The sequence below is a fragment of the Rhea pennata genome, chromosome 33, assembly GCF_028389875.1.
Source record: "Rhea pennata isolate bPtePen1 chromosome 33, bPtePen1.pri, whole genome shotgun sequence".
Classification (NCBI taxonomy): Eukaryota; Metazoa; Chordata; class Aves; order Rheiformes; family Rheidae; genus Rhea; species Rhea pennata.
This window is the reverse complement of record NC_084695.1, coordinates 171,182-195,090: the sequence shown is the minus strand read 5'-3', so window position 1 is coordinate 195,090 and position 23,909 is coordinate 171,182. Positions and strand designations below refer to the sequence as shown.

Sequence of the window (23,909 nt, the reverse complement as noted above, 5' to 3'; positions counted from 1 at the left end):
TAAGCAAGCAGCCGGATTGGAGTTCTGGATGCTGGTACTATTCTCAACTTGGCACATCAGTTTCCCTATCAGTGCCTTGACTCCCTGTCCTGCACCCCTGGAGTACCACTTGCCCCTTGCAGCAGAGGTGTGTAGCACAAGGTGGGGGAGTCAGGATGTTTCATGTACACACTGAACACTGCTGCAGCACATCTGCAGGAAAGGCACTGCGCTGCTCCATTGACTTTCACAGTGTCAGCATCTAAAGCAGCATGCCAGTCTGTTTCTCTGGGCTTTTGTCACAGGAAGGGCTCTGGAACAGTCTTTGACATATGATTTTGAAAGCACTGAAAACCTCATGTGGGTTTGAGGCTGTACCATGTTCCAGGCTCTGGACACTGCATCTCCCTCAGTCCTTTTCCACGGACCACCAGAGGGCAGCCGTGAAGGCAAAGGTGTGCCAGAAACAAAATCCCGAGTAGCCAGAAGTGAGAGCCAGCTTCTAGCAGTGCCAGGGGCTGCAGCAGTGGAAATAGCAGGCAGACAGGTGGGCAGGAGCTGTTCCAGTGCCACAAAAACCTCCTCCTGGACAAAGGGCAGTCCTGAATGAAATGTCTGTTTGTGCTTTGAGAAAACAGATTCCTCTGTGATCTGGAACTCCAACAGCTGCAGCAGAGCCTAACCAGGGGAGCTTGGTCCTGGTCCTTCTCTCTTTACAATCATCAGTGATTTAGTGAGGATTCACCAGAAGTTAGTTACAGGACACTCTGGCTCAGAGAAGACTTTGAATTAACCTAGAAGGCCCAGGGCTGGCGAGACTGATTGCAAGGATTTAAGGAAAAGTGATCTGTGAAACGTAGAGGTGCTACTGTCCTTGCATTACCACATTCATTTCTAAGCTTGGCTGCAAAAAGGAAAACACTGGAAATGTAGCAGTTGCAATCTATCATGCAATCTCTTCATGCTTTATTTCCTTTGTTAGAAATTCCATGTGAAACAAGATGCTAAATAAACATGGGTGACAGCTGGCAATGTTGAATGAGTGCTGCTGTTGTCATATAGTATCCTGAAAATGAGATCCACTGACCTATCCTTCAAGGGCTTCCAGTCCTCTTCCATTTGACAGGTCTCTGCTCAGCTCTTCAGCCCTGATGGCCAATGCTTGTCATCTTGTCTAAAACACAGTGACTACACCAGGAATATACAGAGCTAAAACTATGAGCTATCACAAAGTCCTTAGTGAGCATCATAGCAGATTCACATGCTTTGTATGTTAGGTACAGAGGAGGCCACATAACACATACATGCATGGGCAGAGGGGTTATGCTGCTCCTTCTCCCTTGCTTCTTCCAAGGTAGTGTTTTCCTGCCTTCTGTTTTCCAGTCCCCACTCACTTCTACTCTGCTGTTTCTGCTCATTCATCTTCTCTAGAGGCCTGGCAGCTCTAAGTCTCAGGTGCTGCTAACACGCTGCTGGAGAACATGGCCCCTTCTTTCCTAGCTGATACACAAATTGAATTATAAGCCAGATCCATAAACCGCTTCAAGCTTTCATTCTCCCCCCTCTCCCCCTTAATGCAATTAAGCTTAAATGTGGTTAATTAAAGTTTATTCTAACTATCTTGGTGGCAGCTTTACACATCTTTGACTGTTCATGCAGTTTTTCCAGCACGGGGGTCTTAATGATACAGCCATTGTAATGCCAGGGTCACGCAGCCTTACGCTGAGAAGCACCATCCAAAATCCTGTTCCTGATTCCTGGGTGCAGTTTTTGATGGTGCAAGGGGAAAGGTGAAGCTAGAAGGAAGCCTGGCCTATACAGAAGATCTACAAGTTTAATTAGCAATGTGCTTTAAAACTGGCTATGTTAATCCACTCTAAAAATCAGTGTAATTCACTGTTAACACCATGGTAAATTTAGGGCCACAGCCCTGTATTAAGCTATTAATAACTAGTTTAAGCAGACTTACGAGCAACCATACAGCCTTGCACCAGTTTAATGAGCTTGTGGATAGCCATGTAGCCTTGACTAGGCTACTGCCAAAATGGAAGTTGCACAGTTAATTTAGACTTGGTCTCAAACCAGTAATCCCAGAGGAGAAACGGTTAGTCTCGGAAATGCAATAAAACTACTGCACTACTTTTGGATCATACTCTGCTTGTGCACAGCTTGCTAGTGCCCTTGTGGATCAGGAGAGTCTATGCTGCCGTTTGTGACCTGTTCCCTGGGGCTTTGCTCTGCCTTTTACTTTCTTTCTTCTCACAGCTTTTATATTCCCTTTTCTTTCTTTCTATCCCCTGCACCATAAGTCAAGCTAGTCTGTATATGAAGATCTCCCTCACTGTAAGTAAATCAGTTTTGTGAGTTAAATATGTGGGTTCCTATTATGTAACAGCTTAACAGCTTTCACAATTTAAAAAATCCCCTTTAGACATCTGATACGAGCTATGTTTAACCAGTATCTGCCACTTAAGTGCATCCACAGAAAGGGATTCAGAAACTGACTCCATTAGCTTGGCATGATCTCTGTAGCAGATCACTCATTACAGCAGTTTTACATTAAAAAGTTTCCTATATAACGCAGTCATTAGTAGGTATGCACCTTTTCTCCTCTGAGTTCTTAAGAGAGGCTTAGTTTTTCGCTGAAATACTGCCCTGACCATCTCTTGGGCCATGGCTGCTTTGTATAAATGTTTCACTCCTTACAAAATTAGTCCTGCTTTGAAGTCCTTATTCTCAGCCCTTGTGGTGGGGCAGTTCTGTTATTTCCATTCCACAAAGGGAGCCATGGCACAGAGCAGTTAAGGATATGCCCAGAGCTACACAGAAAGTCAAGCAAGGCATGGATGCCAGCTATGGTTTCTAATTGCCACTTTTCTATCTCCTGCTTGTCACCTAGTGACGGCTAGCTCAGCCACAGGGTGCAGAGGTAATGGAGGCATTTTTCCAGGAAAGTTGGCTACAGTCGCCACACTGGGGTGCAAAACCAAACGTCACTTCTGGTGGCAGGCAGCAGCCTTACCCAACAACACAGCCAACACACACAGTGCCACATTATTGCTGTGTGCCACTGAATCTACCTCTGTGCCACTGCATGCCACTTTCCTTGTTTAAAAGAGAGAGAAGAGGGAGAGTGCATGGAGTTTAATTTAAATCACATCTCCCAAGCTTGTTCTTTTCTCAATCAATATTGCTTTTTACATCATATCTAATCTCTTTTTTCCTCCAAAGTAAAATTTAATTAAATAATTCTAATGAATGTTTAATGATGTTCTTTTGTCATTATTAAATCTATAATAAAAAAGTGTCTGCAGCCCCTCTACCTCCCTCCCCCTCACATCCCCCATTAATACCCCTACTGTCACCCCTCCCTCTCTCGTACACACACTGTCCTGCTGTCTCTGTCTTTCCCCGTCTTCTCCCTTCTTACTGTGACAATGCTGGCATTCAGACCTGCAAACAGGAAATGAGAAAAGGAGAAACAGGATATTGAGTTTGGATACTATCTGGATCAGTAATATCACCCCTAGCTACTAGAGAAGGAACCTTTCTCCTGCCAGGCATACTAATGGAGCTGTGGAGGCTTCACAGAGCCATGCAATAAGGCAGCACAAAATCAATATGAATTGATAACTCCAACTTTTAAATTCACATACCTGGAGCAAGCTTTAGGTTTGTACCTTGTTGACTGGCAAGAGAGCGGAGAGGGGAAAACAGGAGGAGGGAGTAATCAGCTGAAGGTTCCCCTCTCTCGGGACAGGAGGAAGAACAGAGAAGCATTGTCTTAGCTGTGCAGGTATGGGACCCTTTATCTTTTTTCGGAGGGAAAGTTTCCCATAAAAAGAGGTGCAGTTCAAAAAATTTTTTAAACCAGATATCAGAGCATCATCCCAAGAGATGACACTAGTTGAGTGAGAGCCAGCTTGAGTCCAGAAGTGGGACAGACTGCCTAGGCTCTATGCCAGCTCTTTGCATTTGGAATAGAAAGTAATTTCAAAAGGGTGAGGACAATTCCCTTCCCTGAGCAGGTGTGCAAAGGTGGCTGGCCTGGGGCAGGGCACACCTTTTCTCCACCATGCTGCAGTAGCAACAGGCTTTGCTCTTTCATTCCCATCAGCTTACAGAGTGTCTTTTAAAAAGCACCAAGCACAGGACCCCAAAAGAGCATCTGAATTACAGAGGAAACTTCAAATGGGCTAAAGAAAAATAAATGCAGCACCTGCTCACGGTACCTCTGTGTGCCCAACAGTCTGCAGTGCCTGTTCCTAGTCATCTCAAGGCAGAGCTCCCACAATTTCCTATTGGAAATATTAGAAAACATTTACAATATACTCTAAAGAACATAAAAACAAAGCTGCAAGCTAATTCTAATCCAGCCCAGGTCTTTAGAGATTCGACAGCTGAATCCCACCTTCATACAGATCAGAGACAGCATAATGGGGGATCAAAGCAGAACAGGAACTTTTTTGCCTCTGCTTTGCAGAGGTGAGAATGATTGTGGAAACTCAAGACCAGCTGAATACTCCTTCCACACTTCCCCAGTTACAAAGAGTATTTTCAGCTCAGGATAGCTCTTGCATGGCTGTGAGTGCAAGGCAGCTTGGATGTTAAATGGGATGTTAACAGCTCAAACTGAAGGTCAGGAGAGAGCTGTTTGAGGTGCAGATACTACTGTCATCCCTCTGTGCTATTTCTGTTTGGAAGAAGTCTGCTCACTTTCTTCCTCAGAAGCAGCAGTTAATGCTGGCTGCTGTCAGAACCAAGATACCTGGCAAGGTGTGGCTCTGCAGCCCCCATTCCATTGCTGCAGCTGTCCTGCAAGCACAGAAGGCAGCATGCTTGTGTCCCAGCACAGCTTAGGAAGGGCTGCTCCTCGGCGTGAGCTGGGGGCTGTCCCTCTGAGCTCCCAGAGAGGAAAGGAGGCATGTGCAGGTGCAGGTACACCAGCAGCCTGTGAGCTGCATGTACAGAGACCCACGGAAACCTCTTGCAGATAAAACTCATTTTTGGGACTAGTTTTCCCTGCCACTATGCTATACCTGCAGGAGGTTGTGTAGGTTGTGGAAGGAAAAAGTTTGGCAGAGAATCCCTGCTTGCAAAAGCACATATCCCAATTTTCCCACTGCTCTTTAGACAGTAGCACCTTCCCTCCCATCTCTACTTCACCTGACAGAGATACGCACTGCAACACAATCCCTCGCTGGCAGTACTCAGAGGAAAAAAAAAAAAACACATTTTTTGTTAGCATTCAGCAGTGATATGACAGGCACCCTATGAATTCTGGGAGATTTTAATAAAGAAGACAGGCCTGTGAAATTTAATAAAAGAGTTCATCAGATTATATGGTGATGGCTCAGTGCCACCTCACTGGCAGTAATATCCTCACAGTGGGGGGTTTAACCCCTTGAGGAACAGAGCGGCAGCACAGTATTAAATCTTTCAGTAGCATTTCACTCGTGTCACTTTAATATTTATGAATCTCTGTAGCTTTGGGAACCTCTTTGGTGTTTTTTTTTGTTTGTTTGTTTGTTTTTGTTTTGTTTTGTTTGTGGTTTGAATTTTTGGCAGTGTTTTTTTCAGCATCAGTTTTCATCTCTGACATTAACAGGATCAAGCCCAGGTAGCAGAGCTGGTAACACCTCTTACATTCTGGATGGATGCCAGGGACATTTACAGAGTCTAGCCAAGCAGGACCACCATCACAAGGTGCAGTTTTTGGTTACTTTTTATAACCAAGGACAGTCACATTTAACGCTGCTGGTGGTACCAGATGTAAAGCCCTGGGGAGACCTCTCTGCTGTGTGCCCTGTCCCTGAGCCGAAGTTCTTTTGTTCTATGAGAATGTGGTGTTGCCCTAATTTTTATAAGTAATTATTTCTAGCGATGGATGTAGAAGGTCATTCCTCCAGCAGCATAAATTCAATATAACTATGACGATTCAACAGAAATAATCCAGTGGTGGCTCTTTGCTGATTCTTATCCTGCCCTTGTGCCTTTTAGTGAAATTTTTAAGTGATATGGCCAATATGTGTTATTTCAAATTTGTTTCTTCTCTCCCCATTTTTTTTGGGGGGAGGGGGAGACTGCAGGCAGCAGAGAGTTTGGCTTTGGTAAGCTTTTAGTTTTGAAGGTTTCTTTTCCAATGTATATGTTCCCATCTGTTCACACAAGAGGAGGCAAGGCATTTGGATGGTTTGAGTATGTCTGAGCCTTGGCCATCTCTAACGAGAGGTAGAATTCTGTGGAAGATTACATGCGGATGGGAAAAAAATTGTATACTATGAAATTCCTTCTGGAACTGTTGACTCGTGGCCACCCTCGGCCCAAATAGCTGAGCATCCTAATAGCACTAACTGTTCTGTGAGAAGGCCTGCAGCTTGCATGCCCCAATGTCCCTAGCTGTAAAGAGGATGTGGAAGTTACTTTCTGAAGGTGAAGCTATTCATGTAACACCTACAAACAGCTTTGGGGGTAACTGAAGGCAAAGATAACTGTTGCCCCAAATCACTCCCTTACTCTGATATAAATGTTGCTGAAAGAAGTTAGAAATTAAGCAGAAGGAAATTTTTCCCCTTAGCCCCCTTAGTGCCACTCTGTATCACTGAATTGGGGGAACTGGCTATAGTGGTAGGGAATGAAAGAGCATATTGTGTTGTGACTACCTCCTCATTTCCCTTGTGTGTCCCCATCCTCATCACACCCCTAGTCCTCAGCCCTGGTCTGAAATGCAGAAAGAGGCTTTACAAGTTCCACTTCAATATTTCAGACAGCTAAAATGGATTTTGCAGCTCAATGTTAGGTAAACAGACCTTGCTTAAGCCTGGACTGCTTCATTTTGACTAAATCCTAACTAAATAAGCCAGTTTCATGAAGCACAGGCCTCCCAGCTTATGCCTTGCTTCATTAACACCTTTTAATCTCATTGGTACAATTGTATGCATTCCAAATTACCCTTCCCAGGCTTGGGTCAGGGTCTGCTGTGCTGCCACTACAGGTCAGAGAAGTTCCCAAATAACGTGCTGTTCAGCTCATCCCCATCTGGAGAGCTGGGAGGGGTAGAGCCCCTAGCTGGGCTGTGATTCCTCCTGCAAAGCCATCTGCAGGGAGAATGGTGCCCTGAGCTGTGACAGAACTGTTCTGGCAGGACTAATAGAGAATTAGGAGTTGGGGTGTTTTACCAGGACTCGAATCTGATAGATGAAGTCCATGAAATATCTGAAAAGAAGTAAAGGAACTCAGACCAATTCCCTAGCTCCTTAGGTCTCCATGTGCAAAAACAGAGACAGATACAGACATACACTTAGCTGTGATTCCTCTTCCTATTACTCCATAGTTAGAAACTTTATTGAACTTCTAGGGGAAAAAATGAATTACATTCTGGGCCCTTCCCAAATATTTCACTGGTGAATGTTGTTATTAAAATAGAAGAAAATGTTAATGGTAAAAAAGAGAGTAAGGACACTTAATGAAGCTGTAGGTAGAGTGAGGGAATAGAATAATGGAAAGAAGCAAATTTTTCACAAAGTGCATAATTCATTGCTACAGGATACTGTTGGGACAAAGACTTAGCCAGCTTCAAAAAGGTATTGGGCCCTTCTATAGTAGCATCTGCAGTAGTGTCATAAAGTAGCATAACATAAAGTAACAGACATGAAAGTAGCCATAGAGAAATGATATTGGGACTTGCCATGCTGAAAATAAGCGCATTGTTGCATATGCTCCTGTTGAGGCTGCATTCAGCATTTTCTGCAGTTGTACCGGCCATTTGGCCCCAGAGTTGGCCTCAAACACCTCCCATTAGAAACAGTGTAGGCAGTTGGTGAATCTGGCCTCCAGCCCAGCATCAAAGTTACTCTCAAGATAGGGTATATCTTCATCCTTGCTTGGGTGACATGAGTTGCCTCAGAGTCAGCAAGCGGTACAGATGTGCTTGCCCTCTATTGGGCAGTTGCCACGCTGCTATTCTGCCTGCACCACTGGTCCTCTTGTGTTGCAGCGTCCAACAGCATGAGGAAAAGGCTAATGAAAGCTGTGCCTGTGGTCCCAAGCCTCTCTCATGATGCTGACTTGTGATCAGTTGTTCAGCTTGCTCCAGAGCTATGTTCTCTGCAATTCCCAAAGATGATCCCACTTACAAGCACATCTGCCTTCCTTCTACTGATACTTCTTCCACCAAGCTGAGCCCTTCTCCAGCAGGAGAACTGAATTCTATCATTTGCAAAAGTAAGTAATTTGAGGCAAGCTGGTATAAAGGATGTGGGAGATATATCTGTATCCATGTTACAAACGCTCTGTGTATGCACCTCCTTCTGCTTGCTGCATGGTTTTTGAACTTTTGTAGGAATAAAAGTTGATGGTCTTATCACAACTCCTGTAAGGAAATCTGTAACAAAAGTCAAATTCAGCTGAGATCTAGAGGAAAGAAGGACGTTAGATAAGGATGGGGGAGTGTGGGGACTTGGTCAAAAAGTTGGGTGAGCTGTGGGGTTCCGGGAGAAATGGAGGTACATGAACTGTGCTTAAGCTGTGGATGGTTCCTTCTAAAGGAAGCCAGATATATTTGTAGTAACAGGTACTTAGAAGTGCTCCCATTGCTGCACAGGCTATTCTCTTCTCCAAGGGCAAGCAAAGATCTTACTTGTGTCTCTGCTGGCATAAAATGCACTTGCCATTATGAACCTGGGAACACAGTTAGTTTTTAGATTGTCTCTCAATGTAGTTTCTTCAGGCAACTGCTTCTAGACATCATGTAACTGTGTTCACAGCACAGTCTCCCAAGCCTTCTTGTAACCCACTATCAGCAACTGAGATGTATTTTGTTCCTATGGCAACCAAAACAATATTACCTTGACTTAAACGGATTCAGGCAATATTAAAACCAGCCTCTTCAGGAATTCCTGGTGTTGGAGGGGCTGAGAATTTTAATTTTCTGTAATGCGAGCTGACACTGTGTTTATGAGCTGCTTGCTGAATGTTTTCTTCAATTAGTACAAAGCAGAGTGGATTTGTTTTCGGGGCTTAGCTGGGAGATGGACGGTGTGGGCCTTGCAATGCCAAAAGCATTACTGAGTTATGCTGCAGCAACTGTGCTTCCCTCACCTGATAGCTGCAAAGAAGCCCTTTTCATGGATATCTGGCATGTGACAGGATCTTTAAGCAAGGCTTGCTAACTGCTTTGTCCTAACAGGAGTGGAATGAATACGCTTGTTGCCTTGCAGATGAACAGGTCTCTTTTCTCATCTCTGCAATCTGTTTCCACATGTCCTTGTTCTGCTCCATACATACCTCTCACTATCAGCATGCCCACTGCAGCCCCCCAGTTAGAAACAGTATCACCCTCAGATGTCACCTGCCTCTGTACTAGTCTCTGCCAGATACCACACTCAAAGCTTTCTTTTATCTGTCCTGTCTAAGTGGTATTCTGGACATTTTGCCCAAGCAGCCAACAATATTATTGAGGCTAGAAATATAAAAAAGCCCAAGAAAGGCTCAGGCATTTATATGGATAAAAAGAGTTAATAAAATGGTAAAGTTTGGTAATAGATCTAAACCTCTCTAAAGGAAGTGTAAAATAAGACAGGGAGTTTTCCTGTCAGTGTCTTCATAAAGTATCTTGTTCCTCACTTGGAAACAGTTGGGTCAGGACACTGAATTAAGTAAAGCTCCTGTTTGACAGGCCTCTGTTTTTAATGTTTCTGTCTCTGGAATTGTGGCTCTGGTGCTTAACCAGCTTGGCATTGGTGTGTTACAGGAGTAAACGTGTCAGAGGGAAAAAAAAAAGACTAGATGGGAATTTGGGGCTGACATCTCTAAATCAGATGCTATTCATTTGAGTAGATTCAGGTACACAGCAACATATAAAGAAGCAAGACAGACTTTTTGGGTGGGACAGTAATTCTCCCAGCCAAGATGAAAATAAAATTCAGTATTCATTTTCAAACAGACAAAAATTTTGAGAGAAGAATAGTTTGACTTCCCACAATTGGCAAAACTAATAACAAGTAGTTCATTAAAAAAATAAAGGCGTGACAAAGTCCAGTTGCTGGAGACTGAGTTTAGGAAAATTCAAATTAGAAGAAACTAGCTGGCAGTTAGCTTCCTCCAAATGGATGTGACGGATTCTTCTTCACTTGGAGCCTTCAAACTGCGACCGGCTGTCTCTGTATCTTCACTACCAGCAAATGGGCTTGAGATGGGAATCCCTGGGTGAGATTCTCTGGGTTGCAATGAAAAAGAGGTCAGACAAAATGATCACTGTTCCACGTGGGCTTAAGTTTAGGAATATTAATAACCTAATGCTTAGGAATAAGTCACATATTCATGACTGATCCCAGATAGCCATGATGACTGAATGTCCTTTTTTTTTTCTTCCCAACTTCTGCTGTAACAGAAGGATGTTGGTGTTAGGAAAGGAATAGATTTGGACTCAGTGAAGATTTGGACGGAGACTGTGCCTGGATCACGCTTCTAGTTTGCTCCTTGATGAGATAGTGAGGGGTTGTGACTAAAAGGTTGCTTTTTACTCTCAGCTTTCTCATCTCAAATTCAATTATTATTTTCCAAGTGTGAATTACAGGAAGACAAAGAAGTGGGGAGCGGGGGAGGAGGAGAGAAGGAGAGAGAGGAACACACATGCAAACACACATTCATACAAAGGAGAGAAATCCCACACCATTCCAGTTGGAATGTCCCAGACACTTCAGCCGAAAGCCACTGCACAGCACAAATCCATGGTGGTATTTGGAAGGGATGAGCCCACCCCCTGTAAGCCTCTTCATCCTGCTCCACAGAGTTTGCCAGGAGGATTAACCCAGTCTTGTTCTCAATCCCAGTTTATGAGTTCCCTGCTGGTGGGGAAGATCCTGTGTGTTTAAACAACAGCCTAATTAATCCCCATTTTATTACTTTCTCTTGTCAAGTGGCTAAATAGAAGCTGTCAGCCGGCAGCCACCACCGCTCACATTTGTTTAGATCCCAAATTACTTCATCAGAACCATCTGCTCTGTACGCTGGGCGCTTAGCAGTTGTTTGTTTCTCTCTCTGGACATGGTGTGGGGCACAAACAGCTTTCCTCATGGGATTCCCTGTTCAAGGCCTATTCAGGTCCTGGGGACTGTCCTGGAGGAGTCATAAAGAAAGCTCTGTCACTAAGACCAACCTAGTATAAGGCCAAGAAATGAACAGTCCTAGCCAGAAAGGGGAGACATAGAGCTCTGCATTGTTGGGCCAGGCAAGTTTGCATTCTTCCCTGGGGCTACAGACGGTCTGCAAGCATCAAAGCACAGTTGTACACCTCTTGCTGGGATGTGCTAGCCCAGCTCCATATAGCCACCCCGCTTTTCTCCTTGGCCCCCTGAGCCCCAACCAAGGCTGATCTTCGCTGCCTCGTGAGCCGTGTCCAACTGCCTAACTGCAAGGAGCTTCTTTGCAGGCTGTTCCAGACCAAGTGCAGTAGCTGCTTGAAAGCCATTGCCCCCTCTGAGCTCATCATGCGGGTGCTGGAGAACGTCTACCATGTTCACTGCTTCTACTGCTGCGAGTGTGAGCGCCGTTTGCAGCGGGGAGATGAGTTTGTACTCAAGGAGGGGCAGCTGCTGTGCCGCAGTGACTATGAGAAGGAGAAGGAGATGCTGAGTGCTATCAGCCCTGCACCCACTGAGTCTGGTGAGGGGCTGGGAATGAAATGGTGCTGAGGGTGGGCAACCAGGCAGGCAGGGTGGGCCTTGCAGAGGGCAAGTACCACCTGGTCCACAAGGACCATGGGGAAAGCTTTAGAGACAGGAGATGTGGTCAGGTGGGTGGTTGTAGCATCCTTTCCCTTTGGTGATGGCAGACAGGTGGCCAAGGGGTGGTTCTTCGGGTGGCAGGGAACAGGGTACCAGGCTGCATAGATCCACTAGTCTGATATGGGGAGGTTTGGATGGGCTGACTTGAGACATTATCAAACGGAAGATACAGGGCCAGGTGAGCCTATCAGTGCTGTTTCCAAACTCGCCTGAGCCACAGCTCTGTACCGGGACTCTCCTGGCTTCATTCTGTGCTTCTGGTCTAAAGTTGCACCTGGGAAGGAACAAAATTCTGATAATTTCTCAGAATCTTTAACATGGGAGCTGGCCCAGAAAGGTCACTATTTGCCGAATCACTGCTGCTGATCTTTCCATTGCAGTAAAAAGTGAGGATGAAGATGGCAGCCATTCACACAGCAAAGGCAGTGAGGAGAACAAAGACCACAAGCGCTCCAAGCGTCCACGCACCATCCTTACCACACAGCAGCGGCGAGCATTCAAGGCCTCATTTGAGGTTTCCTCAAAACCTTGCCGAAAGGTATAAGGAGGCAACTCAGCACAACCACTAGTCTGAATCCTTTTGAGTGTAACTAAGTTTTAATTCAGTTCTCCATCCCCTCTTCATTTTCTGGGCAGGTAAGAGAGACCCTTGCAGCTGAGACAGGCCTGACTGTGCGGGTGGTACAGGTCTGGTTCCAGAATCAAAGAGCCAAGGTAAGTGACAGTTCCCACTCCACAGCTAAGCTCTGGATTCATGTGAGATATCACACAAACTTGGAAAAATAAAATAGTTAGAGGAATGGAACAGCTATGCAGCATCAAACCACAGGTCCATCTAGTCCTATAATCTGTGTCTAGTAGTAGCACAAGCTCAAGGAGGAATATAAGAAACCAGTTATGCATAGAAGTTTGCAGTTTAATTTTTTTCATGTGTTGATTTTGAATTATTTTTCCCACTTGTTTTGTCCCCTCCCCTCACTATGTGAGATCAGAAAGATTAGAAGCATTTGCCACTTCTTTCTTTCAGCAGTTGTAGGGAAAACCATTCCTGATTTTGCAGAATTGAAAGAGTGAAGACAGAAAATGAGTGACTTTGAAAAATTCACTTTGTAGTAAACAAATTTCTTTTTTTCATATTGCAAATGGCATCCCCTACAAAGAAAACACAACCTTTTCTGTCACCCTCATTTCTTCTATGGATTTTATTGGCCAACTTTAGGGAATACTGAATGCAGGTGCTGCATGAAGAGTCACCCAGAGGAGTATAAGCAGCATTACATCTCGAAAGTGCTAGGTCACCATGAAAGGCTGGTGGCAGGTGTCTGCAGCTGTGTTAAATGCAACCCATTCTCCTCTTCTCAAAGTCAGAGCCTAAGAGCAAATCTGGGGTCTCATTCTCCTTGCAGATGAAGAAGATTGCTCGCAGACAGCAGCAGCAGCAGCAGCAACAGCAGGAGCAAGACCAGCTGGGCAACGCTCGCTTAGGGACTGGGAGAGGGAATGGTCGCAGCAGCAGGCAGAGTAATGATGATAGCGAAGGTGAGGAGCAGCTGTGCACTGTGGCAGCTCGGGGGGCAGCAGGCTGGGATGGATGAGATTGGTGGGAGTTGTATGTATTTGAGAGAGAATGTGCCCATGAACGTATTAGCAAAAAAGATACAGGCTGTACCCGAGTTGATGTGCAGACTGTCTATACACTGGGGTAAGAGCAAGCTAGAATAACTAAGCTGAGTTCAGCAAGACTCACGGGTACTCGTAATGCAGCGCAGAACTCTTCTTGGGAAGATGATGTTTTTTTCCTGTTACGTGTTTGTGCAGAGCCTAGCACAGTGCAGTGCTGATCCAGATTTAGACTGCCAGACACTGCTGCAGCAATGTGAATAGCATGTTATTGCAATATTCCTGTGGCTCGCTACATGCTGTGCATCCTCTGCTTCAACCCATCCCACTGATTATGTCCTTAGATGGTGCGAGTGTTCATGGCCTGGATGGGCTCATGGTCCCCTATCCCAGAATCCCCCAGCAGCAGCTGCTGCCCCTGGATCAGAATGGCTACAGCACAGACTTGTACAGACAAGGGCTTACACCACCCCAGCTGCCAGGAGACCATCTGCACCCCTACGGTAGGAGAGCGGTGTGGAGATTACCATTATCTCTGCATCAAGGCTGCATTTAAACAGTCCAAGTCATGAAAATCCAACTTTGTTGTTACTGATGATGATGAAGCCAGCAGTAGTGAACAGTTCCTGAACTTAGGTGAGGCCTAAGCCTCAGACTGAGCATTGCAAGGGCTGGGGAGTGAGGCTGGGGTCTTACTTTTGTCCAAGGTGAAATGTCTTGCTGAGGGAGGAAACAGTTAAACCTTCTGCTGGCCTTGTGGGTGGGGCTCACCTCATGCTGGGCTGGACCCTGCTCAGAGTTGACTGCCACTGCAGGTGAAACAGGGCCCTGTGGTTATTCTTTCTCTGTGCAACAGTGACACAACTGCCCCTTACAAGAAATGCTCATGCTACATTCACACTTACTTTCCTTTTCTTCCTCTTCTAGACTCGGAAGGAGTTTTTCACGACATGGACAGTGACAGCATCAGCCATCTGGGAGACTGCCTGCTGTCAACAGCTGAAGCCAACCTCCTCCAGGCCCGAGTAGGTAATCCCATTGACCGACTCTACTCCATGCAGAGCTCCTACTTCACATCCTGACCATAGAAAAGCTCCCAGCTCTTCACGAGTGTCTTGGATAAACACTGCTCCAAATTCTGAATAAGAGTAAGGGAGAAGAAACAAGACTGCAACCTTCAGAGACACTCATTGAACACTGCACAATGGAGGAGGTAACTGAGTTTGCCAAACATATAAGCACTAATTCATGGAGACTGTCCACACAGCCTGGAGGACTTTGGATTGCTTCTCTCCTTTTTTTTTTTTTTTTTTTTTAGCCACAAGTAGATGGATGGTATGATGTTGTTTAGTTGTAACTTTAGCAGTTTGTCCAGTGTTTAAGCTTTTGAGCATATGGCCTTCAAACAAAGACTGGTCAAGCTAACCAGAGTTGACCCTAGAAGCAGTAGGTCCTCTTTCCCTGCCAGCTATGTTTATTTAAGTCTTGGCTGCAGCTGAGCTGTTTGCTGTGCTGTTTTGCCCCTTTTCCTAATCCAGATGCAGGCTTCATGGGACAAGTTTAATTTTCAACAGTAAAAGCCAAGGTCCTGAGGCATCTCTAATGGAAAGAAATAGCAGTGCTCAGGAATCCACTTAAAAGAACAAAAAAAAAATTTATCCTCTGTCTTATTCAAGGGTATCAAGACAGGTGTAACACATCCGGAGTGTGCTCTCTACTGCCTTTATGTCCTCCTTTCTCTAAAGGAGCAATTTTATTCCCTTTATGGATGGAACAAAGACTTATCCTCACAAAACTACAATTGTCAGCCACACTACTGTTTCTTTTTCAAAATAGCAGAACAATTTTAGTCTAAAAATATTCCTACTAGAAAAGCCTTCCCCTATAACTTCTGTCTACATCAGAACTTCCTACCCTGACTATGCTTTCAGTTCACTGGAGGCATCTTAGCAGTCTGCTGCCCTCCAACAGGTGATGAAAGAAAGACATGGAGTTGCATTATCTCATGATGTGTCCATGCCAAGACATTTCACTCCAACAGGATACACTTGGTTTTTGCTTTGAGGGCATCTCAGGGGTGTCAACAGAATTCATCCAAGAGAAAGGCATGCCTTCTCTATGGGTAGAAAGGAACAATATATTTTCTCCATCCATCATGATGCTCTTCTGCATGGTGTAGTTGAGAGTTACAAGAAGCAGATGGGCACCAATGTGAGTACCCATTAAGGGTAAAACAGATAAGAGAGAGCAGAGAATGGAAGTCCGAGTTATTACCAAAAGGAAATTCTCTATTCTCCTGCCCAGGACCCAAATCTGGGATTTGGTTCTTCATCTATGTGAAGAAAAGCTGGTATTTCTACAAAGGACAAGGGTTCCCATGAGCCTACTTGCAGCATGCCAGCTAAAGGAATAAAGTCCTGCAGGACTCCTTCTATTGTCCGTTTGAACAGACTGACTGACTGGCAAATGACTCCAAAGGGAATTAAAGACCTATTTCTAAATCTTCATCTCAAGAGTTGGGTCCAGCAGTGTAACCACAGAAGCTGCCTGACTGATGTTGCTGTTTGTGGTGTTTTACTTCTAAGCCTGCACAGTCTTGTCAGTCTGATTTTAAAGATGTGCAGCCTCTCAAATTAAAAGGAAGAAATGGCTAATTATTGTTGGTACTGTGGTTATGGAGGAAGATACACAGAAACTATATAATCTTGGATGAAAGGAGACTCAATCCTGATGCATTTTGCTTTTTATCAGGAATTCTTCACCTTCTCAAGACAACTCATAGCGAACTGACATAAAGAATGATGTGTAACAGAACTGCAGCCCTTATAAAGCTCACTCCACCACTGCTTCACCTTTAATAAAGCTGTGTAAATGTGACACTTGCTGATGTGCAGTCACTTGCCCTTGTGTTTACAGAGCTGAATTCTGTAGTTGGACCTTCCTCTACTGTCAGATGTTTCTCCCCAGGTGGCAGCTCTGTAGCTTACAGACATTTTGACATTACTTTTCCAGAAGGAGGGGAGAACCTCTTGCAGAAACAGTAATTTATGACATATATTTATCTAGATAGATAAGTTCTAGGGTAGGCTTTACCCATTCATTCCAGACTAAGCTGCTGCAATTGGTTGATTTCCACCCTTGTTGCGTGGTCATCCACCCATAAGAAATGAGACTGAAAACTCCTAAAGCTGTACGTTTCTTTTGGTGGCTCTCGCACTAGAGAAGGTTTCAATTTAGATTAAATTTTAAGAAAATGTTACAGTAACTATGTGCAAATTTATGTTTTTTTTAAATACTGGAGCCAGCGTCAGCCACTGAAACCCCACCCTCTCTTCATTGTGATCTAGTGCTGTGATGTGCCAATGTGTTTTGCGTGTACATTTGAAAATAAAAAGCAGACTTGAAGTGGAAATCTGAAACTTGCCTCAGCACAGTCAGACAAACTGCACACACGAGTGGCCAGTGCAGACCACACCCATGCAAGCAGGTCCATCTATGTGAAGCTGCAGTGAAACCTGGCCCAGGCTTCTCAGGAGGCCAGCCCATCAGACCGTTACCTTTCCCAGGAACTAGGTATCCTGGAGCAATTGAGGAACTAGTGCTGGCAGCTGTTCATCCTTTAATAGAGAGTCAGCGAACTCAAAAGGAGGAGTTAGCTGCAAAAGGAACAGGAATCCCAACATGAATAAATATTCAAATATGGTAACTGTTGTGAAGAGCTATGCTAGACATGGAGCTACTGATGCAAAGGAGTCTGATATTTAAGTACAGTTCAAGTACAGAAGCCACTTATGAAATTCATTTCCTCTAACTAAGGAAGGAAATGAGCACCTGTTACAGTTGCTCTCCAGTTATGAGTCCAGATTCTGCCTGAAACAGGCACAGAGAGCTCTTAGAAGAGAAGCATCATTCAGAGGGACAGAGAGGCTTTTAGCATCAACTGTATAACCAGGTATCAGTTCAGTGACTGCAGGTGAATCTATTCCCCACTCTATTTCGCATCAGTAAGTCTTCTGTTTTTGCAGTGACAACAGACTTGGGGCAGATACTGACAGAAGTGTCACTGAGCAGCAGCTCTGATAAATGGGAAGAGCCAGAAGTAGCTTTGTGAGTGTGTGCTACATAATCCCTTGCATGTAATTGTGCAGAAGGGATCTGATCCTTTTGCACTCAAGGGATAATAAGTTGCACCCCAAAGCACCAACGAACATCAGTGAGTTAAGTCTACGGCTATCACAGGACTTGGAGAATGTTTACCTGTTAGAAAATAATACTACAAAGGGGCGAAGAAGCCCACTCAGCAGCAGAGGCAGGAACACAGAATCACATGCACTGTGAGCAACACTCACACTTTTTAGCTTTCCCATTTTGCTCTGCACTGTTGAGAGACAGAATTGTTCCCATCAAGCAGGGAGATGCAGATTCTTGGCTGGGACATATCAGTGTATTTGCTGAGAGAGAGAGTTTGGGAATCCCCATTGCACACTGAAATGCCCAGATGCATTTCTCTCCTATCTCTCCAGAAAGGAGAATAAAGGTGAATAAAAGTGCTAGAGTGACTATGAGACGAAAAGCACTCCCCTTTCTCCATCCAACTTCCCTTGTGTTTGCAAGTGACTCAGAATCATCTGGACAACAGCCAAGTAAAGCAAATGTGTGTGTGAATGGAATGTGGTTCTGCACAGCTCTCTGCCCTCTACAGTTGCCCATTTCAGACCTGGGCCTGCCAGCAGCACTAAATCTCTCCCTGTGACTACAAACACCAAAGGAACATGCTGATTTATGGTTCCTTTAAGTAAGAGAAGCAGAGTGTAAAATGAGAGTATTTTCTGGATGAAAAATTAAAGAGATGTTTTTGTTAGTTCCTCATTCTAAGATCATGTGTAATTTACCTTATTGGTTTTAAAGTTCCACTTGAAAGGAAAAGTGACATCAACAGGAGCTAAAGCAACAGGCTGAAAAAAATCCTGACCCACTTAACTTCATATTCTGAGAGACCTACCCCCCCCCCAAAAAAAAGAGGAAAAACAAAGAAAACAAAGCAGAGAATTACCTAAACTAATGATCCTGGGCTTTCTCTTAGTTAAGAATCTCAGAATACCTTGCATACATTAATTAATTATCCCTCATCACTCCTCATGCAATTAGGTGTTATTTGTTTCAGAGATGAGTAAGCAGAGACATAGAACACCACACAGACAGACAATGCAGAAGTCCAAACAGAAAAACTGGCATCCAGTTTGCTTAACCTCCAGCCAAAATGCACATATGACTGAAAGCCAAGTCCAGAACAATTAAAAGAGGAGAAAACATAGACCGTAGGAGATTTTTACCAAGCAGAAAGTAGGAAAGTCCATGCTAGAAGCCAAGTGATTTGAAACAAAACTACTATAGTGACATAAAAAGATTTTTGTGCAGATGAGGGATACTTTAGACCAATTAACACCCAAGTGAGAAGTCCTATAAAGGTTTATGACACTGCTTTCTTAACAGTTCTCAAGCATCTTAGAACTTGGTCCTTTGGGTTGTTCTTGATACTGCAGGCCTTGAATGCTTATTTCTAGTCTGTGTTTGTGAGGATGTGAGAGAACCAATCTATCTGAATCCTGGTCTAAATCTTTTCTTTTGTTTTTCTTTTTTTTTTTTTCTTTCTTTTTTTTTTTTCCTGAGTCTCCCACTCCAGGAAACATAACCTTATTCATTTATTGATTTCAGTCACCTGGCATTAATTTAGCTGAATCTCTCTGCAGCCTTTGGAGATAAAGCTGAACCTACCAGTTCAACTGACTGCCTGAGGACTTCTTCCCTTGTTCAGCCTGATGCCTGCCAGTAACAATCCTACTTCTAACAGCTTCCTGCACTTGTTTCTATGAGCTTGTCCTAACACTGGCTCTGAATTTGCATGCAATAATATCATAATTCTGTGGTACAGGAATGAAGAAAACACTTCTGCATTTTTAATTCTTGTTTCATTCTCAGGTTTTCAGAGGTCTGCCTAACCAATTTACACCTTGTGAAAGATACTGGAGCAATCAGTGCTCCTTTTAGGAAATGCTTTTATCACTGAATATGTTTCCAATTACAGGATCAGAAAGCAACAGCTGGATTTGGAAATAAAAGTTCTGTGTTGCCAAATCAGAGCACTAGGATGTCTAATATAGATCTCTGACACCCACAAGAGCCAATAGCTTATGCTTCAGGGCACTCGTCAGCCCTGTGTATCTGGCTTTGCCTTATTTCCAGCTGCTAACATGCATCCAAGCAAGTCAGAATCAGCAATCCTTCCCTCATATTTGTCAACACCAGCAATTGCTATAATTGTCACTCCAACTTTATCCCAGCAACAAGCAAGAACAGGTATCCCAGGAAGCTAGAAAGAAAAATAGCTGCAAAACTGCTGCTGCTAACATGCTTCTCACTTGGAAAAGGTCTTAGCCCCTCAGCTGTGCGAGTGAAATTGATTCATCAGGCAGTATTGTACATACAGCTACAGATTCCTTCAAGGCTAAGAATACAGCAAGAAAACGCTCCTTGAGCCTGCTAGCCATTATCTGGTAGATCCAGTTAAAGGAAGATTGCTGGTGTTTCCTTCACGTCATAAAAGTATCTTGTTTCACTTTTCACAAAGGTACTTGACAAACTTGGTAAGGCTACAAATTGATTTACAGCAGAAGACCTAGTAAACTGGGGAAGGCAACAATTTCAAGTAGTGGCCACCACCACAATAATTCCCTCTAAGGGAATGTTCTGTCCTGCTTCTATGCCATATGAAGTAATGTTACATTTGTCTAGTGAAAGATGTGAGAACATTCTTTATTCAGAATTAAAGCTGCAGAAGTAATTTCTGTCCTTGATTGCACATGGGAACAGGATAGAGCAACATCTCTCATCTGCCTCTCCTACCTCTCCCTAGTAACAGCTAAACTGAATGCTGTGAGTTTGGCTCCTCAATGGCAACAGCATGTGCCTGGCGTATCAGTGGTTAATGTGTTATACTGAGCAAGTAATAACAGAGTAACTCAGGCTCCTGAGAAGGAGGAGACATAACTGGGCTTAAGAGGGGGCCCAGTGCACCTTAAACATAATGAAAAATGACTTTTCTGCTGACAGCCTGACATTTCAATACAATGTCAACAACATGTAAAGCACCTTCACTCCTGTATAACAGCATCCTTCATAAAGCTGTTCACACCACAGACATTTATGACTAATCAGGTGTGGTATAAATAATCTTAAGAGACAGACTAAAAATAGATTTCCCCTCTTTTTGTGGTAGGAGGTGCCTCCTCTCTAAATTCACTTCGAAGCAAAGCTACCATTGTCTTTTCCCTCAACTTTCCTGTCAGTAGATGAAACAGCTCTTCACGTATTTCCATGCACAGCATTTTACAGGAGAGAAACAAAGCACTCTCTGCAAGGGTGCATATATGTTGTTAGACATGACCCCAGCATCTAGGTATGTAACAAATCCCATCACTGCTGAAATGCAGTCACCTCTATGAGACAGATGACAGCAGCATTGACAGCTAGCATCATGCTTCAGGCTCTGATAGAAGCTGGAACAGATGAACTTCAATCTGCTGCCCCTCTCCCCAAAGGAGTTAAACTCTGCCCAACTGCAGAATGGCGAGTAATGTTTGCCAAACACCACACGCTCAAAAGCAAAAGCTTGGACTCACGCCTGGCTGAAACACGAACAAGGATCAGCGTGTCCTGGGCAGGGGGTATGAACCCCCTGGGAACCAGGTCAAAGCCAAGTTTCCTGGTCCAGGCCTCACCCTCTCTTAGAGGTACAAAAGCCTCATAGTAAAAATATAGCAAAACTACACTAGACTTTCAGACAAAGACTCTGCTGATGCTGTACACAATATAGTTTCTGCATGTGGTTTGTGCAGCACATTTTGGAAAAGGTTTGGTTTATGGTCCCCTATCACTGTTCTGAAAGTCAAAGTTCCTACTCTCAGCAGCAGCAAAGCCTTTGCTCTCAAGCATAGTAGATGCTGCATTTGTATAACTAGGTTAGAGAAGGCTCATCTCTCCTCCTTTTTCATCTGGTCTGCAAGTATCCCAAAGGATTTTTCACAGTTTACGAAGGCCCAGCTTCCCCTGGCAGAGTTCTCAGTCCCACTTAACATACACCACATTAAATGGAACTATAAAGATTTTCTGACACTGGCAGACAGGAATAGATCTAGTTTGCAGTGCCTTGCAGCTCTCCCTCTGCCATCAGCACATGCAGTTGGAAGATGCTCACAGGTCTCATGAGTCCTTATTCTTAATTCATTCCTCTGAAGGCAACCTAATGTTCCTCGTATTGTTTTAATTTTCCATTAGTTACAGTCCAGAAGCACTCTCTCCTTCCACCTGGGCTCTTTGTTTCCCCATATAAGAATACTGGTGGTCACCCCCCAACACTTTGCTTCTAAAGAGCCCTGTTTGTTGTGCTCTTGATAGAGCCATCAGGTTTCGTGCAGTGCTCTGAAGTTCACGGTTATTGTGCCGTCTCCGCTGGCAGGAAGACTCCCTCTGCCGGTTCTATAACAGCACAAGGCACCGAGCTACAGCTCGTCACAGCATCTCCCAACAAAGAAAGTTTTCAGGTGAATCAGGCTGGGACCTTAACAGATCCCATCAAGAACTTTCACTGTAGTCGGCCCAGGTCAGAAAGCAGCTCCCATCACCAATAGGCAAAGCCAGATCTGGCTTTTGAGCTTCAACCCCCCCTCCCTTTTTTTTAATTGGGGGGAAAAAAATCATTGCAATTAATACCAAACAAACTGTTGAAGAATACAGGCTGCAGAAACAGAGATAAGGTCTACTTTCAGCCTTCTGTTCTTATTCAACCATATCTGCAGATTGCTGCAGATTCTTTAGTACCACTTCAACACATTTCTTTATTTACTTATGATGTTGCTAAGAACATGGGGCACCAGCAGGCAAAACCCACCATTAACAGCACTCTGTAGAAGTCCTGACGGATCAGGAATGTTCCGATATCCTGACCAGAATCCAGCTGTTTGTTGAAGACAAGTGTGAACAGAACCAAGAGAACCACCTCACAAGACATGGGTTGTGCTCCATTTTTCAGAGGAAAAAGAAACAAAGCGAGTATGGGAATGATACTGCAGAATACAGAAAAAATTTTCATTCATTCCTGAAGATGAATTTTAATTCCAAGGATCCCCTATGAAAAAACAGCACAAATAAAAAAATTCAGCTAGGCTTTGTGTGTCTGCAGCACCCTATTTATGAGGTACATGGGAGTCTGTAACATTCAGGCCATTTCCATTTGCTCAGTAACATGTTACTTATGTCAGTGTTGCTCTGTAGAAGTTTGTAAGATATTCAGCAGTGTTCAGTGTTACAAGCTGACCTACCTCAACAAACTCATTCTGTATACAGTACTATACAAAACAGGTTGGTTAACATAGTTGGATGAGAATTATGACTTTAAGTCGCACAACTGCTTTCATCCAGAGCAATTTACTGCATGGTTATCAGCTCAAGCCAGTACTAAAAAAAGACCAAGCAGTTACCCTCAGACACCCATTCAGAAGCCTTGCAGAAAAAAGCTGTTGCATTCACTTCCATAATGACTATACACATATGAAACACTTCCCATGACAACCCATGTCCCTGGATTACCACACCTTTAGCAGATGTACTTACTGGTTGTGTTTTATATCTTTTTGTGAGGAGATTAGGGCAGAATTTATGAAGACAAAAAGGGAAAAAAGAAGGGCAAGAAACACAGGCCTATGTGTATTCCAGACTGTAATGTCCCCACTCCAGCTGTTCAAGTTAGCAGCTCCCAAGCAGATGTGGTGCATGGAGGACATCTGTGAACACGGAGGCTCTGGACTGCAGATTCAGGTGAAAATGAGCCCCTTCTGCAACATGATGCTCACCTCATGTGGACAGCTTCACCTGATCGGCGCAGAGCAGGAACCGGTTGACGTGCTCAGTGCAGTTCACGACAGAGGCTTGGTTCTCCTTCAGACACTGCTCAAAGGCGGCGAAGGGCTCGGCACAGTCCTGCCGGATCTGCTGCACGATCGGGCTGCGAGACAGCACAGGGCCCTCAGCTCCCCGCCGCCGCGCCCCGGCAGGCCAACCGGCCCGGCCCCGGCTGCACCCCCCGCGGCCGGCGGCCGGCGGCCGGCCCCGCTCCCGCCCGCACTCACTGGGCGGCGGCGCAGCGGGACATGCTGACGCGCAGGCTGTGGCAGTCGCTCTGCCAGGAGGCAGGGCTGGCAGCCACGCACCGCCCGTACTGCTCCATCTCGCTGCGGCAGTAGCGCGCCGTGATCTCCAGGGCCGCCTGCCTGCAGGACGACAGCACGGTAGCGCGGCGGCGTGAGCCAGTCGCGTCCGGTTCGAGCCGGTCCGGTCCACCCCTCCCCCTCACCCCTTACTCACATGGCACCCGCCGCCGCCGCGCCAGCCCCGCGCTGCCTCTGCTGTGCGCATGCGCGGCCGCCGGCGCCCCGACACGGCGGCGCCGCCACCCCTGCGCCGGGCTCC

The 23,909-nt window shown here is 44.9% G+C and overlaps 2 protein-coding genes across 6 annotated transcripts; one reads left to right on the top strand and one right to left on the bottom strand.

The window, feature by feature from the left end:
• Nucleotides 1-923: 923 nt before the first annotated feature.
• On the bottom strand, nucleotides 924-23,883 carry CHCHD5 (coiled-coil-helix-coiled-coil-helix domain containing 5). 5 transcript variants are annotated; one of them, XR_009961073.1, is made up of 6 exons: nucleotides 23,805-23,883; nucleotides 23,570-23,710; nucleotides 23,294-23,445; nucleotides 4,199-4,277; nucleotides 3,366-3,432; nucleotides 924-1,479 (listed from the first exon to the last, which is right to left on the bottom strand). XR_009961073.1 is itself a non-coding variant. In XM_062598459.1 (4 exons), coding segments are annotated over exons 1-3 (294 nt in total). In that variant the 5' UTR covers nucleotides 23,807-23,883; the 3' UTR covers nucleotides 9,773-10,195; nucleotide 23,294. The 5 variants fall into 5 exon arrangements, 3 of the variants coding, with proteins under 3 accessions (XP_062454443.1, XP_062454444.1, XP_062454442.1); XR_009961074.1 differs by having other exon boundaries at nucleotides 4,212-4,277; XM_062598459.1 differs by lacking the exons at nucleotides 924-1,479; nucleotides 3,366-3,432; nucleotides 4,199-4,277 and adding an exon at nucleotides 9,773-10,195.
• Nucleotides 11,454-14,467, top strand: LOC134152802 (LIM homeobox transcription factor 1-alpha-like). Its single transcript, XM_062598461.1, has 6 exons — nucleotides 11,454-11,643; nucleotides 12,146-12,303; nucleotides 12,402-12,479; nucleotides 13,172-13,268; nucleotides 13,730-13,888; nucleotides 14,313-14,467. The coding sequence occupies exons 1-6, from the start codon at nucleotides 11,469-11,471 to the stop codon at nucleotides 14,465-14,467; spliced, it is 822 nt and encodes a 273-aa protein (XP_062454445.1). The 5' UTR covers nucleotides 11,454-11,468.
• Nucleotides 23,884-23,909: the final 26 nt, after the last annotated feature.